Genomic DNA, 17,954 nt, shown 5'->3' with positions numbered 1-17,954 from the left:
ATCAATCCAGATTGTCCAAAGTGCTCAAAATCTTGTCCATGCAAAAAAAGGAGCTTTGTCTGTCAATTTTCTTGCCAATCTGCCAAAGATCAAGAAGTTTCTAGAGAAACATACACACAAATACTCAAGCTCACAAAGATATTCACGAAGTGATAGAATCCAACACAAAGGAATAGTAAAACCCTCACAAAGGTGCTCACAAAGGGCAAGGTTTTCACAACTTGAAAAATCACCAAGGTTAAGTCACAGAAAGTAAAGTATTCAAATGGCCCTCTTCTCAAGGAGGGAAAAGAGGGGGAACGTTAAACCTTGCCTTGGACTCTCTGCCAAAAATGCAGGCTGCCCACATCTGCCCCGACTTCTCTACTGCCTACCAAACAGAGGAGAATGTGCTGCAGATTAGCTGAGTAATCACAGCTGCTAATGAGCTCTGGTTGAGCTCCAAAAAACACAGAGTTGTGCAAAGATTGCTTTGAACATTACCCAATCCACAGTGGTTAAACACACAGAGGGTGGACACACACACATTCGCTTAGCCCTTTAGGGGCGGTTCACACACATGGTGAACACACACGAGAGCTCTGAAATCCCCCTCCCCCTCCCCCCCAAAAAAAACAAGAATCTTTATGCTCTTATCACAAGGTCATTAAGAAGCACGTGCAAACAAATAATGATAACATATTCGAAACAATTAACTTACCACCCCCGGACTGCAAAACAAGAGCAAATACGTCTACAGTTGTCTTTGGAAAAGTGTGCAATGCGACAGCACCCTCCAAAGCTTTGTGTAACATTTGTGAGTACTCTTTCTCCTCTGCACCCTGTAGTAGTCATTTTCAAAAGCCCCATGGAATGAATTTTTTTTGGTTGATTAGCACCAATGGTTTTTCTAGAAAAGCACAATGGTAAGTACTTGATATGCAGCTGAAATAACAAGCTTTACCTGGCCTGCCCTTCCCCGAACAGAACCAGCAAATGAAGCAAAACTGACATGGCAATTTAAACGACCAATATCACTATAGGCCTGTGCCTTCTTGCTCTCTCTTGGACCAAACCTGTAAAAGCTAAGAAACTTGCATTCACATGAAACTTCACACTGCAATGTCAACCCAAATAAACCCCAAAACCACTTCCTTGAGACGTCTATACATTCTTATCTTTATGAAACAGCTCTGGGAATACTAAAATATTATCCAGTAAATACAAAACAGCTTGTAACAATCCCCCATAGAGTCACAATTCAACAGCTCCGTCAGAAGACTTAGAATCGCACAATTAATAATTTAATGGCCTTGTATTGAATGCCTTACATGTTCTTACACCTGTGCAAATAGTAACCGTACATAGATGAGCATTTGGACACAAAAGGGCCATTTACAAGATTCTGAATTAAGCACAAAAATTCCTTAACACTAAGTTGGTAACCTAACAGGACAAAAAAATGTCCTTGTTAGGGGTGTTGGTAGCAAGAAAAAATTCTTAGATGGAGGCCACTATTCTGCCATCAAAGAGCAGCAGAAGAAGAAAGAACTAATCACAACAACAATCCTTCAAGTTTTAGGGCAAAAGAGAGACTTTAAATCCTATAAGATTGATTTTTGACTAAAGGGCTTTTAAAAATACGAAATAGGCCCTCTGTACCTCTCCTTTCTCCGAGCTTATTTTTTATCTTTTCTGGACCTTATTTTTGTTACCAAGAATGTAAGTTATAGAGCTTTGCATAATTCTCTTACCAGAAATCATATCTAACCATACTAATTTTTTGTTGTGGAGTTCAAAGCATGGCAAAGAGAATGCAAAAGATAGGGGTGTTGGTAGCAAGAAAAAATTCTTAGAATGGAGGTCACTATTCTGCCATCAAAGAGCAGCAGAAGAAGAAAGAACTAATCACAACAACAATCCTTCAAGTTTTAGGGCAAAAGAGAGACTTTAAATCCTAGAAGATTGATTTTTGACTAAAGGGCTTTAAAAAATACGAAATAGGCCCTCTGTACCTCTCCTTTCTCCGAGCTTATTTTTGCTCTTTTCTGGACCTTATTTTTGTTACCAAGAATGTAAGTTATACAGTTTTGCATAATTCTCTTACCAGAAATCATATCTAACCATACTAATTTTTTGTGATGGAGTTCAAAGCATGACAAATAGAATGCAAAAGATAGCATGTGAAAAATCATCATAGGTAACAAAAACCCACTTAACAAGACATAAAAAGTGTCCCAAGACACTTTTATGTTATATTACTTCCAAAAAGCTATCTTTTATGTTGTATGTGTTGGGTTCTCTGCCCCGGTAGTCCCCCAAAATCTGAGTTATATATTTTGGATTTTGCAACGCCTTCTTTCTATAAAACGGTCCTCTTCATCATTCCCTTTTTGCCCTTGGTTTAGGTGAGGGGGGGTTCGTTTTAACGATGTAAGCAGTCTTTGTCCCTCGAGCACAACTTGACCTCTAGTCCTCTGCACTGGCCCATGTTTTATGAACCTTTGAGCCATGCTTTCAGCCTCCTCTGAGCCATGTTCATAAGCCACTGAGCCAGTTGCAAGGTCCATTCTTGTGTTGGAGTACGGGACTATTGAAAATTATGCATGCAACTCCACCATCACTCCAAAGGGGAGCTTTGCTAGAGTTAGTCTGGAGTTTGGTCAAGTGTCCTTAGTGGTGTGAACACCCTCTTATTTAGGGCGAAAAGATAAGCCCTTGGTGCCTATAAAAGCATTGTCAATGGTGAAAGTATTATCATAATACAATCATTCTTGTGTGGTGCGACTCCTAACTTTTGTGTATTATCATCTCTCCCTGTCTCTCTCTCTCTACATTGATGGGAAGAGGGTCGAATAGCGCCATCTGGCCTATGAGACACGGAGGAAACAACATGAAGACAAAGAGATACACACAGCAATCTGGAACTGTAATGGAGTCCTATGGACACATCCAGGGAGACTTGAGGAGGTGATGGAGGGCCGGGATATCATCTTGATGACAGAGACACATGAGAGCCCGGAGAGGGGCTTACCACGGGTTGAGGGTTATCAGTGGGAGTCAGCTCACCGACAGGGGATGAGACAGGCCACCTCCCGAGGTTCAGGAGGTATTGCAATGCTTTTCAAACATGGGTTACATGAGCATGTTCGAGTCGTAGCACGAGACTCGGAGGCGAGATACATGTGGATTAGCTTACGCCTCTCAGAGACCAGATGGATTTATATCGCCCTTTGCTACTTTCCTCCGAAAGGGTCGCGGTTTGCCACCACCGAGGAGCCAGGTGGAGGAGAGGCTAGTGAGTCTCCATACTCTGTCTTATCTGAGGAGATCTTACACTATTCGACACTGGGAGAAGTCTTCTTCATGGGGGACTTCAATGCACGGACTCAGAGCAGATAGTGCGAGCTCTATGACTTTGAGGATCCCTTGAGACTAGAGCCGCTAGCTATAGAGGATACAGGGACCACTCGGATCTCCGCTGACGGAGGAGCTAACAGCACTAGATATGGGCAACATTTGCTGGAGCTTGGGGCCCGACACCATCTCGTTATTTATAACGGGATGACTCAGTGGCCAGATTCAGGTGGGTTGACTTGCTTTCCAGTGGAGGGTGGCAGCAGTACAGTGGACTATGTGATGGGATCCCTCTCACTTTACCGTACCACCATGCCCCATTGGGGCGGATCATACATATCTATCCCTCACTTTTAGGAGCTTACTGGAGACCCACCCACCCATCATACAGCCACCATGCACTATTTTCCACTTCACTCAGGACCTAGCCGATGTGTATGACTATCATGTTCATGATCAGCTATTTGCCTTAGACCCATCGGCACCCATGGCTATGCTCACCTCCCAGCTCTCACATGTACTGCACTCCGCAGCCGCGAGGAGTTTCCCATACCACATTCAGACAGGACAGCCACCTACATCTGGGAGTATGCCCCAGAACCGATGGTATGATGATGAGTGCAGAAACCTTTACCGCAGTCTCCGAGTGCAGAGGGATCGCGGGGAGATCACCCAGAGACAGGCAGGCAGGAGGATGCATCCTCTCACCCACCGTAAGCGGCGAGCTTATGAGGAGGCTCAGTACTGGGACACATCACATGCTCATCAACAGAGATGCTGCTCCTGCTTGGAGGAGACTCAAAGAGCCCCCTCCTCCCACACCTATTACCGATCCTCAGACCTGGCAGACATATGCAGAGAGACTCTATGATGTGCCTCCACAGCCCCCTATACCACAGCCCACAGAGCCATGCCCCACAGTCTCCACCTTCTTCACCCAACCTATGGTTAGGAGGGCCATATGCCGACTCCAACATGGACGGGCGACAGATCATACAGGATTACAGGGAGAGCATCTCATCTATGCTATTGATACATTGGCACCATTTCTTGCTCATCTCTTCAACAGAGCTCTGTCAGAGGGGTTTCCGGCTGAGTGGACGATGCACACTATTGTGCCAATCCATAAAGCGGGAGATGTACTAGACCCCGGGAACTACAAGACCATCATGATTGGCCATATATTGGCCAAACTATACGGGGCAATTTTGGAGGCAGAGCTGAGCACTCATGCAGAGGATGGGGGATTGAGAGCAGCAGACCAGGCAGGCTTCCGACGAGCCTTCTCGACCATCAACCACATTTTTACATTGAGGTGCCTGATTGATCACGCCAAGGCACGGAGGCAACAGCTCTATTGTTGCTTTGTGGATTTCCGCAAGGCATTTGATACTGTGCCCAGAGAGCGCCTCTTTCGGCGACTACAGACACTAGGCATACCCTCAGACATGATGTGGGGCATATACAGGCTATATGAGCAGGTCTTTGGGAGAGTCCGATGCCCAAGAGGCTTGTCCGACACAGTTGCTAGCACCATTGGTGTGAAGCAGGGGTGCCCGCTCTCCCCCACGCTCGTTGGGCTCTATATTGATGAGGTGGTCGACTACATCACACAGGGAGGAGGCTTTGGGGTTGAGCTATCAGGTATTACTGTCCATGTTATGCTTTATACTGATGACATCGTCTTGGTATCCGACACGCAGCTTGGGCTTCAAAGACACCTTGTGGCTCTTGATGACTTCTGCGCACAGCAGGGTCTCACAGTGAACCTTGGGAAAACCAAGGTTATGATCTTCCACACCTCACCCGCAGTCAGGAGCCACACTACTCTCACATTAGCAGGAGGGCGGGTCGAGGTGGTGAGCTCTTATGTTTACCTTGGCATCACATTTACTAGCTCAGCTCGACGCTTCTCCATGGCTCAGGCAGTCCGAGACAGAGTGACCCGGGGGTATGCAGCTCTTGCTGGCCTTGAGCGTCAGTGTCATCAGGCACATTTTCAGGAACCCCGCACGAAGGGGTGGCTCTTTGATACATTAGTGACATCAGCCTTGATGTATGCAGCAGCGGTTTGGGCACCAAGGGTTGCATCCTCCACATGGGTACAACTGGAGAGACCACAGATCTTGATGCTCTCGAGGATGATACGCAGCAAACCATCCGTCCCGCACGACATTGTTCGAGCTGAGTTTGCTGCACCACCTATGGCAGTGGAGGCATTGTTCCAAACGATCTCCTTTATATACAAGATGAGGGAGATGCCCACAGAGAGATTATCCCGCCAAGCTTTTGAGGCATCGAGACAGCTGGCCGAGGCTGGACACACTGGATCTTGGTATGCACAAATGCTACAGTGGTTCTCACATCATGGGATAGACATTGAGCGGTTGCCACCTTTTCAGTATGATCAGTATGCTCCACGGGGTTACCTCTCTCTCAATGAGAGGAACAGAGTGATGAGACAGGACATATGGCAGCACTACATACAGGAGACATGGACAGCACCAGAGAGCCCACTACCACCGAAGATGCTGTATTACAGAGACCACTTTATGAGCATCTCAGGGGATGGGTTTATACAGCGACCGCGGTATATGGATGTATACATGCCGCACAACTCTCGCGTTGCTATTGGACAGCTACGAGTCTCATCACATCAGCTAGAGATAGAGGCTGGGAGAGCGGCACGGGTTCCCAGAGCCGAGCGGATATGCAGATTGTGCCACGAGGAGGTGGAGACTGAGGATCACTTTGTATGTAGATGTAGAGCCCACCAGGGGGTCAGAGATAGTTATGCAGGATTGTTTGAGGAGCACTCTTCACTACATCAGTTGATGGAGGCCTCGGACCAGCGACAGCTTGGCAGACTACTACGAGAGCTTCATAGTTCTCGAGAGAGACTCCTCCAGACACCCACTCCCACTAGGGGTGGGAGACAGTCCCAGCTCACAGATTTCTTCCAGAGAGCTATGCCAGTGCCAGAGCTGATGTACCACGTGGGGTGACCCCACAGAGAGCAGAGGAATTGAGAGCCAGGAGGAGACCTAGACAGACTGGACACAGAGCACCCCGACTATGAGTCTCTCCCTTACATAATGATAATGCACCTTAATGTGCTTTGTGTGAACATGAAACACTGGGTTTCTCACAACGGCTAATGCACTCTGGCTATCAGTGAAGATGGAGATGGGAGACTGCTGTCCAACACCAAGATCTGCCAAAAAGCGTCTGGGCCATACACACTCCATAGTTGTTGTAAAAGTTGCACTGTACTCAGCTTCACAGCTCAAAGTGGCCACTGTTGGCTACTTTTTACTAAGCCATGATATACATGAATCACCAAGATGCAAGCAAAAGCCACTAGTGGACACTCGCATTGTCACCATTTGGTCCCTTCACCAATCTTGATGAGTATTTCACACACAAATTGGAGCCAAGGTGTGAACGGGGATTTTCCACAAAAGAAAGCTGAAGCTTTTACTGGCAAAGTTTGGCCTGAAAGATGGCTACATAACATAAGCACTATGGGACTTTATTCATTAAGGCAATGACTCTAATCTCCCCGGGCTCAGTGGCTAACGAGCCGTCCTGTCTCCTGAGCTGGCGTACACCTGCTCGAGCATGGCGGGGTCTGGTAATCTCAAAGAACTCCCCAGTCACTCTATCACCAAGCTGCGTACACTGTGAGGCCTGGCGATGATAGTAGAACTCATGTCTCTACTCCTCTGCCTCTCTAACCTCCTGGCGTGCCTGGCTCAACTGGGACGCCACCCACTCACATGTAGGCTGCTGCTCTAAAGGCACTGGAGCGAAGCAAGGCTACGCCTCAAGCGACGCTCCCGCTCTCGTGTCTCTCCTAGCCGTGTCAAGGCTACAGCGTGCAAAAAAGAGCTGAGCTCAATGAGTCCCTGGGCACACTGGCCTGCTGCATCTAGGTCAGAGCTCTGGCTATCATGCCATATCCTCTCAATGTCATCAGAAAGAGTGGAATATGTGAGTATTCTCTCTGGGATCCTCAACTGCAAGCTGGTCTCCCTAGTCCCCTCCTCAAGTGTCAAAATAACTAGCGCCTGGTCGGAAAAGGAAGTGCCAGCGAGAATGCCAACGGAGCCCCCACGCTCCCCGAACCTGTCGCCCACATAGAAGCGATCAATCCGTGATAGATTAGTCCCTCCCTGCTGGCGATCCGACCGACAGAAACTAAGACTGTCCTGAGAGCGAGAGAAAGCCTCATGCTGCCATGCATCAGTAATCCGCAGTCATGCAAAATCGCTCCCAAGCTGCAAGCTCCGTGCCGTGCACGGTAACATGACTGCCTCCAACCCTATCTGCCGGGTCCTCAAGCATGTTGAAGTCTCCTCCGACACACCAATGTGCGGCCTCAAGCAATGCATCTGTAACAAGGGTCCAGAACTCTTCTCTGGCACTAGCATGGTTAGGCGCATAGACATTGAGCACGCCAAAGAGCTCATCATGCATCCTCAGAATAACATACTGTGCTCTACCCGGCACAATGACCCCGCGATCCTCAATGGCCTGCCGCCATGCATAAGCAATGACCATACATCAGGGTTGCAGGAAACGCCAGCCTCGCAGGCGGAAACGCCGTTTCAGCGTTTCCTGCAGCGGCGAACGTTTCCGATACGCGGAAACGTGCAAGAAACGGGACACGTTAATTCTCTGCCACATGTTAAATCGCCTCAACAAATTAAATTTTTTTTAATGCTTTTTCGTTTCGTGTAAGTGACGCGTTAGTTTTTTAACGCGTAGAATTAAAAATGCGTGTTCTCTGCGCGTTGCTCTTTCTCTGCGCGTTGCGTCGTCTGGCGCCATCGTCGTCTGTCAACAATGCGAAGCAAGACTTGGACCAAGCATTGTCTACATAAATGGGCAGACCACTTCAGCATTTGTACTCTCTTTCTCTCTCTCTCTCTCTCTCTCTCCATCACCATGTCTGCCTCCAATGTCACTGGAGAAACAGTCTGAGGGTAGAAATCCTAGGAAAGAGTGCTTCAGCTTTGATTGTGCGCCACGTACTGTGATCTTTGAGCATTGCAAGTGTCCACTTATCATTAGAGGCTATCTATCCCTTGACCACGCCATCCGAGAGAGAGCCCGCAAGTGCAAGTGTCCGAGCATCATACTCTTACCAGAGTGGTTGTGTGCTAACAAACAGGACACTGCTTTTCCACCAATCACCCGAAGGAGAGCACCGCTATTTTCTTAAACCTCGCCACAATATGTTTTCCTCACCATCTGCTTCACAAGGTCCTCCACCAATAGGGTTTCGGGTAAAAACACCACATTCCCCGGAGCCTTTATGGAAGTACGTGACAGAGAAAGGTGCATTTGGTAAAGGTGGGACCAAAAAATGGGCTTGCTCATTTTGTAATCGAGAGTTTGGAGGATCCTATCCTCGTGTGCGCGCACATTTGTTGGGGATCACAAAGGAGGGGATCCAACTTTGTTCGAAGGTTTCACCAGAAGACAAGGCACGTATGGCTAGAGAAGAGCATGAAAGTGCTAGCAAAAAGAAGCAGAAGATCACTCATGCTACACATGCGTCCGGGAAGCAATCCTTGTCGCAGCCTTCGGTGGAAAGTATGTTTCAAAATGCGTCTAGAGAAGAAGTGGACGAGGCAGTGGCTCGCTGTTTCTATGCTAATGGTTTGTCCTTTACTCTTGCCCGTTCTCCATACTTTCACTCCATGGTTTCTGCTATTTCTTCTTTTGGGAAGGGTTATAAAGCCCCAAACTATGAGAAATTGCGGACCACACTCTTGGAGAAGGAGCGAGAAAGAGTGGCTACTTCCCTCTGTCCAGTGGAGGCAAGTTGGGCGGAGTATGGCTGCTCCATCATTTCAGATGGGTGGACAGATACAGCAAAGAGGCCTTTGCTTAATTTCATGGTGTCAAACTCTCATGGAGTATTGTTCAAGAAGTCCGTGGACACAAGTGGGAACCAGAAGACAGCAGAATTCATAGCGCAGCTTCTCAAGGAGATTATTATGGAGGTTGGCCCTAAAAACGTGGTTCAAGTGATCACAGACAGTGCAGCAAATTGCAAGTTGGCCGGTCAACTCATCGAAGAGGAATTCCAGCACATCTTCTGGACTCCTTGTGCAACTCATTGCTTGAATCTTTTACTCAAAGACTTATCTATAATTGAGTGGATGAATACAGCTATAAACAACGGTAAGAATGTGCAGCAATTCATAGCCAATCATGATGCTACGAGGGCAATGTTTAGCAAGCATTCCAAGCTTAAGCTCATAAGAGCAGGCGATACCAGGTTTGCCTCAAACTTCCTTATGCTCCATCGACTTGCCAAGGTGAAGGAACCCTTGAAGCATCTTGTCACAAGTCAGGAGTGGGAGAAATGGAAGAGCCAAAGCAATGCTGCTCAGGAGGTAGAGGATCAAATTCTTTCAGCTTCATTTTGGGAGGGGATTGAAAAATATGTAAAGGTTTGTTGGCCAATTATGGCCATGCTTCGCATTGTTGACAGAGACGAGCCATGCATGGGCTTTGTGTATGAGGGCATTGACCAGGCACTTGAGAAAATCAAGGAGACGCTCTTGGAGTATACAAGTGGTGAAGCAATGCACGAAGAAATTCGTGCAATTGCAGAATACAGGTGGAATATGCTTCATTCTCCCCTTCATGCCACTGCCTTTCTTCTCAATCCTATGTTGTTCTTAAAGAATGCACATAAGGATAAGGAAATCATGAGAGGATGGAGGTATACCTTGGACAGGATATGTCAGAATGCCAATGAAAGGACTATCTACAAGGCTCAATTGGCAAGGTACATTGGGAAGCAGGATGATTTTGCAGACATTGACGCTCCTGGGGACATGCTAAAGTTATCTCCTGTTGCGTGGTGGCAAATGTATGGTGTAGGTACTCCTCAATTGCAAAGATTAGCTATAACTCTCTTGTCTCAAGTTTCGAGTGCATCCGCTTGTGAGCGGAATTGGTCTACATATGGCTTCATACACTCCATCAAGCGCAATCGCCTTGGCCATAAGATGGCAGAGGATTTGGTATATGTCCATAGTAACCTCACGTTAACCTCTCGAAAAGATTCATCATATAAGATGGGTCCATGTCATCAATGGGATGTCATAGAAGAAGATCCCATAGATGAATGGTCTGAGCAACAAGTTGATGTAGAAGACTTGACTCCAATGTCTTGATCTATGAAATTTGAGTTTTCTTTATTCTTTTTGCCTATGTCAATTTTCAATATAATGTTCTTTAATGTCATGTTAAAACTCATCCTACCCCCGACGTTTCCTACTACCTATGCTCACCGTTTCCTTTGCCGTTTCGACGTTCGACGTTTCCTTGCTAGAAACGTTTCGTGTGACTTAGCCATACATACTCCTCCCTGCCCACCCAAGGGGCCAAACCCTGCAGACCAAAATGTGTCCCATCTGCCAGGCATCACGAAACCATATCTCCGAATCCTGCTCGCACTCAAATGGTGCTCCTGCATCATCAGAATATCAATACTGCCCCTAACCAGGCATCTCTGAAGCTCCTGCCTCAAGCATCCATGATAGCGTACATAGTGTGCGCCGCCAAGGCCCTGTACATTCCATGAGATGATCCTCATGGATGACCTGCTGAGGTGGAGGCTATCTCAGCCATACGGCGAGCCTTGGCAAGCGGCTTGGATGGAGAATAGTCCCCATCCGAGCGGCTACGAATCTGCCCACCCAGTGTGCTGCAAGAATCTCGGATCAGGCGCCAGTGGCTGTGTCCCATGGCGACTGCCTCCCGTTCAGAGAGAGCAACCTCGTGTATACATACATATCCAAGGTCGCGTGCTAGGTCTGCCACTATGCGAACCACTAAGTGGCGAACCCCGGAGGCATCCGCACTCCCGGAATCAAAGAAGTGAGCCAGCTCCCAGAGTCGGCCTATCACGTCTGTCACCTCCAGATCGCTCACATGGTGAGAAAACTCAACTGCCTGAGTCTTCAGAATGCTAAGAGCGAGATCCAGAGTCCACTCCCGGTCAATAGTGCCGCAAAGAGGGAAGGAGAAGGCCACCGCTGAATCAAGTGCCTCCTCCCCTCGGGCCGGAGGTATCACCATATGCACTCTGATGGGTGCTGGCTCATGGGGGCCCTCCGCTCCAAAAAGCCGTGTGAAGGAGTAGTCAAAAGCCTCCGAGCGCTGTCGAGCATCGAGCCTACTCAGCCGACTGCGGATAGAAGATATCCGTGAACCGAATCGGCATGGTAGGTCTCCTCTGCGGAGCTCGAGCAAAGTCGGTACTCAGTGCCCGCCGGACAACAAGTGAGCGCCAGGGTACTGCCAGGGCCGCCCGAGGAGCTAAGGCGAGCGGAGGGGGAGGGGGGGGGAGAAGGGGGTGGGGAAGGAGCCGCTGACAAAATCGGAGTGGGAACGGGAGGAGGCGAAGGCGGAAGCGAGGCGGGAGGGGGGGACGAGGGGGGGGGGGGTGGAGGCGAAGGAGGGGGTGCTGGCATCTCCAGATCCTCAGGCTGCGCTGGGGTCTCCTCCTGGAGGGGAGCAAAACTGTTCCTCACTGGAACCCAGTGATGCTGAGACTGTGACTGCTCTGCATCAGCCTCTGGGCCTGCTGCTGTGGCTGTCTCCCTCTACGGCGCCCCTGTCCAGGCTGCCAATATGAGGTCTCCGTGGGCTGAGCAGGTGTCCCGGAGGCTGCCTGCCGAGCCGCATCTGTGGGCGGGCCATCGCGGGCCTGCTGCTATGGTGAAGGTCGGGGTCTCCTGCGAGGGCAAGCCTTGGCCAGGTGGTCGACCTGCCTGCATATAAAGCACTGGTTCGGGAGCCCCGAGAACTCCACTCTCTGATCAATCCTCTGATCAATCCATCTCCCCCCCTATCCTAGGTAGCTGAATGACCTTCGGAAGGGAGGAGATGTCAGGAACCAAAACCCTAACTGAAGGCAGGCCAGCTGCTCTAGCCACCACTGAAGCTGCTGTGGGACCAGTCTCAAGCACCGAGCCCACCAATGCCCCTATCCTAGAAAGGAGCGGACGGTACTCGCGGTGGAGTCCAGGGAAGCAAACTGTGACATGAAAAAGGCGCGCTCCCTGCTCGGCCGCTGCTGGGTCGAAGCCATGCTGCCAAGGTCTGAAGAAGGCCCGAGCACCCCTGATGTCCAGGGGACTCATGGCTAGGACCTCGGCCGTGCTCTGGGCACTCGAACTCGATCTGGTAGTGTCCGCGGCCCAGTAGCTGAACGTCGAGGATCTTGCCCACATCTGCGAGAAGGCGAGCCTGGAGAAGATCCCGGATCTCCCCTCTGCTGGGGCGAGTGCCGACTATACGACAGATGGTGGAATGTGCCTGGAGGCGTTCCACCTCTGCGGCGAGGCTCGCTTTCTCTTCCGGAGAAAGAGAAAGCCTGATGGGGGTATCCTCAGGGGCGAGCGAGGGGGCTGCGGAAGAGTCCCTCTGAGGTGGGGCGGGAGGAGCCTCCATCAATGTCTGAAGCTTTGTCGAAGGCGAAGCGTAAACGGAAAACCCTGCAGGCACCGAGCTGCACAAACGGCGGAGGAGGGGGAGAAAACAAAAGAGGGGAAAAAAGAAAAAGAGGGGAGGGGATTTCAAATACAGGCGGCAAGGGCGGGGGGGGGGGGGGGAAGAGAGACGGAGCAAAAAAAGAGAGAGACACGCAAACCTTGCTTTCCCACCTCAGAGATTAGGTTAGCTCTGATGCCAACTATGACAAACTCCCTTCGGATCATCTTAAACACACACGAAACAGAAGGAGCATAAACAACATAGAAGGGTGCATGCAAGGTCACCACTCAACCACGGTCCACATCTGCATATATCTCCTAAGCCATGGGGCGAAGATCCACATGTCAGTCAGCCCTGGCATCACATACCACCAGTGCCTACCCATACAAGCCCCCGAGAAGACTTCGTAATCCGCCATGTCCCACAGATTCACGACGGTCACAATCATGGCATCCCATACCACCAATGCTGCCGTACAAGCCCTCGGCAAGACTCTCTCCGATCCACCATGTGCGCAGGATAGTGTGACAACTCTTGATCCAAGTACAGCCAAGCTATCAAGCCATAATGATAATAATCCATAAGTCACTTATATAGTAACTACTGCTCTGCTATAAATACCCATCCAATCATAAATAGCCAGTCTCCATGTATTTATTAATAATGAACACTTGCAAGTTGCCACCTATATCAACCTACTTTCCCTAATCTCAAGGCTCCCCTAATCTTGCCACATTAGGCTCTAATCTGGAGGATTAGTATTAGGTACATAACCATTGGTGACACCTTCCTTGGAGGGGTTTTGGTGTGGGTATCGAGACTGAACAAAAGACAAAAACATTCTCAAACTCCTGTAATGGTCAAAACCTAAATATAGTAGATTGAGATCAAACTTGTTAGTATAGGGCTAGGCTAAATGATAGTGAGAACTTCCTAAAAGGTCGAAACTAAGAAAGAGAAAATGGGGAGAGATCTAGAGCTAGGTGTGGAAAAACATCCTCCCTTGTCCATTAGTACCAAACGGAGTCTAGAATGGACATTCCCTTGAGCTGGGATCCGACGGCGATCCCATATTTTGTGGTTCTGCAGCAGAATGCTAATGCCTTTGCTCATTAGCTGAAGTGGAGTGCTGAATTGTCTTGGATTGATGCCACGCCAGATTGATGCTCTCATGATCAAATGATTGGACAATGGAATGGGAGGAGGAAGGGCTGACCAAATCTGCCCTCTTCTCCTAGTCCATTTAGTTGCTTTGCTATATGACCTACAACCTGACCTGCTGCTGCTTGACCTGTCCAAACCTGTCTAGTCTTGTCCAAACCTGTTCAGATGGGCTGCCCATCTGTCTGACTTAGGCATCCTGCCTCTAGGTTGACGATTTGCACGTCTAGACTCTAGTGCCTGGCAATTGGCATAGTAAGCTGCATGGACATCTATACAAACATCAACTTCAAGTGGGTTACAAAACCGTGCAGGCTTTGCGCATGCTCAACTTCCTGAACTTACCTTGGCCTACCTTGTTGGCAACTAGCAACTTGTCACTAGACTAGGGTTCACAAATTATATAGTTCACAACATTAACCCAAAACTTGCACCTTCTGATACTATTGTGTCACCGTGCCACCAAAGTACAGTGGTTGCACATGACATCCCCTCCTGCTTAATTTGTGACGATACTGCACTGCTTCTAAGTAAACCATCAACTAGGTCAAGTACTCCTAGACAAAAAAACTCCTCTTCAAGCCAAACTATTGCATGGGGACGGGGGAAAAACTGCATCAGCTGAATCATTTCATTTCACTTCGTATGTATTATTTACAACACCTTGGATCTATCCTGGGATCTGTAACTCGTCCCCACTTGGGAAGAGCTTCATCAGCTGCATCATTTGCTTTATTTGTATCATCTGCAACATCTTGGGATCTATCCTGAAAGCTGTAATTGGCCCCCACTGGTGTTACTGCCATACCTTCCTCTTGTAAAACTCCCTTCTTGATACTGCACTAGACTTTGCACAACAACCTCAAGAAAAACCTTAGCTCTAAACTGTCCCAAGAATACCTTTGCTCCAAACTTCCTCAAGAAGACCTTTGCTCTCTAAACTGCCTCAAGACAGCATAACCAATGTTGCATGCAACATGGCCTTGCTCTACTCAGATATGTAATTAACAAAAAGTGCCATGAATGGCTTTGTTGCATTGACTAGAGAGAAAGAAAGAAAGAAAGAAAGAAAGAAAGTTATATTAACGTCCACGGGAGGCCGAATCCGACCTATGGGACAGATCAAGTACATCCATTTACATTCCACTCTGGGTATCAATGCCAAAGAGGCATAAAACTGAAAAAAAAATAACTGAAAAAGAGAGAGAGAGAGAGAGAGAGAGAGAGAGAGAGAGAAGAAAACACCCTAACATCTGATTCGGTCCCAATAACTCACTGAAGGGCCCCCACCTTGCAGAGTATCCGCTTTATTATGAAGTTGAAATGAGTAGCGTGTATCTTATTCCTTGACTTGACCACATCTCCTTCCTTGCTTAGCTGAATTTTAACGTGTATCCAGGATAAACAGAAGGCAGGAACTTGCTTGTCTGTGCTGACTGCCTCCTGAGCAGAGATCCTGTATTGCAAGACTACAACAAAACGCTGATTCCTTTGCTCATCTGCTGAAATGGAGTGCTAAACTAACTTTAGTGATGCTGTTGCTCTGCTTGACCTGATCTGGATCTGAGATTAGATGATTCAAATAGGAGGAGGAAGGGCCTATTTATAGGGCTGAATCTGCCTCCTCCGACTGGTCATCCTGGTCGACCTGCTACCCGACCTGTCCAACTTGTCCAACCTGTCCAGATGGGCTGCCAGATTGCCTGACTTAGGGATCTTGCCTTGAGGCTAGCATTTGGCCTAAATATTAGGGTTTTTTTCTTGCATTAGACTACACTCAGCACTACGTGTGCTGATTGATGATTGCAACCGATGAAAGAACATCCAAACCATTACAACCAAGGGATATTTGGCTGTAGCTGTGCATTGGCAAGCCAGGGTGATACCACTCGGTCTGAGCCGGCTGGCTAAACAAAGGGCTTTTTTTGGGTAAATATGCAGAGTAAAGTTAGGGATTTTCTAAATGACATACTTGAGCTGAAATTTATTTCTCAAACTAAGCATCCAGCCATTAATTGTAGGGTCTCGAGCTTTCAAGAGTTACGGATGTAAAAGAACGTGCCGATAGAAAACTCCAGGCCTATGCTAATGCAGGAGAAAGAAGGGCACTTACACTGAGACGATGACTTTTGTCTGGCCGAATTCGGCATAGGCTGAGCCTGCTGCAGCATTCACTGCACCCGTCTGCAAGACTGCAAAAATAACAACCCAAAATGGATAAGCAGGCATGGGACGCTGAGGGTATTGAAGATGAAAAATCATGTGGAAGAGTGTGTGTGTGTGTGTGTGTGTGTGTGTGTGTGTGTGTGTGTGTGTGTTGAGTACTTACAGGCAGCCCTGCACTCGTGTAGATGACGGCCGTCTTCTCGGATGCCATGGGGGGAGATGAGTGGCGTGGAGGACCTTCTGTTAAGAGAGACTCGCTGTGATTCTAAGGAGTAGCTTGAGACCCTCGAGGTAGCCATATCTCTCTCTCTCCTCCCTCCGTCGCTCCCTCTCTCCCTCCCTCTTAGTTAGGAGGCAAGTCCATTTTTCAAACGTCAAGGACGGATTCAGACAGCAAAAAATAACAAAAAAATAGAAGCTATAGCTATGTTTCACGTGTCTGTAAGCCCTTGCCCCCAAAAGGGAGGCACCGGGTTCGATCGATCAAATCTACTTGCTTGCACACTGGCATACAATTTCTTTTTTATGCAACTAATTCCTAGTTGATGAGAGGACTCCTCTTAGGGCCTTGCATGCCCTTTTACAAGCACCACACCTCGCAGACAACATTACAAGATAGCATTATTTCAGGTAATTGGCAGGGTTTGAACCCATAACCTCGGGCATATCAACAAAACACCTTAACAACTGAGCTATCACGATGATAATGGCATGGAATTTCAATACCCTCCCTCACTTTCTTTTAAACGTTTCTCCAATAAGGCTTGAAGATAAAGATTCTTTTTGGCAATAATCCACCATTATCTTCCTAATATAGTTATACCTGACAAATATCTTTTCTCCATACTTTTACCTCTCTTTGCTTTCTCTCTCGTGCTCTTTGGATTGGTCGAGCAATCGAGCGATCTTCAAACTACTTCACGAGGCGTCTCTCTCTCTCTCTCTCTCTCTCTCTCTCTCTCTCTCTCTCTCTCCTCTCTCTCTCTCTCTCTCGTAATAGAAGATATATTACCAAAATTGCTTTACAAATGGCAACATGGCCACCATGTGATGTACTAGCTTTCCCTCACTAATTACTCCGAACCACAAGTGTAGCTCAGAGTACCCTCATCCAATATTAGCCGCCACCAAATGAGCTGACCACCCCACAAGGAAGGGACTTGCCACAATAGTAGCCCTTTTATACGACCTATGTGAGCTGTAATACCAACTTTTGCATCAAATATGAAGGCATTCGTAGTTTACCAGATATGCCACAAACCTGTCCACCTGAAAAAATGAAAGAAAACCGAATGTTCTGGGTTATCTGGCCCATTCGGAATCTTGCCAAAAATCCAGTCTTTAACCTTTACGGGCCTATCTGTCAACGGAGTCCATATGCGAGAAAGGAAATCCCATACCTTCTTTGCCATCGGACATGAGATGAAAAGATGCAAGCATGTTTCCAAGCATGTAGTACAAAACACACAATTACCAGAAGCAATCCACCGCTTTAGCAAATGGTCTCCCAATGACAAGCCCTCAACTAGCATGCGCCATAGGAACACCTTTCCTTGATAGGGAATCTTAGACCACCAACCCTGTAAGATTTCTTCCTTCCACTAGGCCCTACTCTTCCTAATGTTCCATACCCTATTAGCTTTCTCAGTGATCCAACGCTTCTCTTCTACCATCATATGGTACACTTGATTTGTTGTACGCTAGACAATGTCTTGAGGCTTTCTAAATGCCCAATCTAACCAAGGTTACTAATCCTCCAACTAAGG

General features: G+C 47.9%; 1 protein-coding gene across 11 annotated transcripts in view; it reads right to left on the bottom strand.

Annotated features, from left to right (window-relative positions):
• The window catches only part of RRP41L (3'-5'-exoribonuclease family protein), a 49,141-nt gene extending 32,535 nt beyond the window's left edge, over positions 1 to 16,606 (bottom strand). For 4 of the 11 annotated variants that reach the window (XR_015268277.1, XR_015268272.1, XR_015268275.1 and 1 more), the window contains exons 1-5: positions 16,352 to 16,606; positions 16,136 to 16,214; positions 944 to 1,055; positions 701 to 821; positions 314 to 370 (exon numbers count right to left, since the gene is read on the bottom strand). Coding sequence is in view for 5 of the 11 variants with exons in the window: in XM_086814554.1 (XP_086670680.1) it covers positions 314 to 370; positions 701 to 821; positions 944 to 1,055; positions 16,136 to 16,214; positions 16,352 to 16,487 (505 nt within the window). In the remaining 6 variants the exon portion in view is untranslated. The remainder of the gene's footprint in view (positions 1 to 313; positions 371 to 700; positions 822 to 943; positions 1,056 to 16,135; positions 16,215 to 16,351) is intronic. The other 7 variants (XR_015268273.1, XR_015268274.1, XM_086814554.1 and 4 more) reach the window with 5 other exon arrangements.
• Between the last annotated feature and the right edge of the window lie 1,348 nt (positions 16,607 to 17,954).

The sequence above is a fragment of the Cibotium barometz genome, chromosome 20 (assembly GCF_041138505.1).
Source record: "Cibotium barometz isolate CiBa-2024 chromosome 20, ASM4113850v1, whole genome shotgun sequence".
Classification (NCBI taxonomy): domain Eukaryota; kingdom Viridiplantae; phylum Streptophyta; class Polypodiopsida; order Cyatheales; family Cibotiaceae; genus Cibotium; species Cibotium barometz.
The sequence above is the reverse complement of the archived record's forward strand: the minus strand, read 5'-3'. Positions and strand labels throughout refer to the sequence as shown.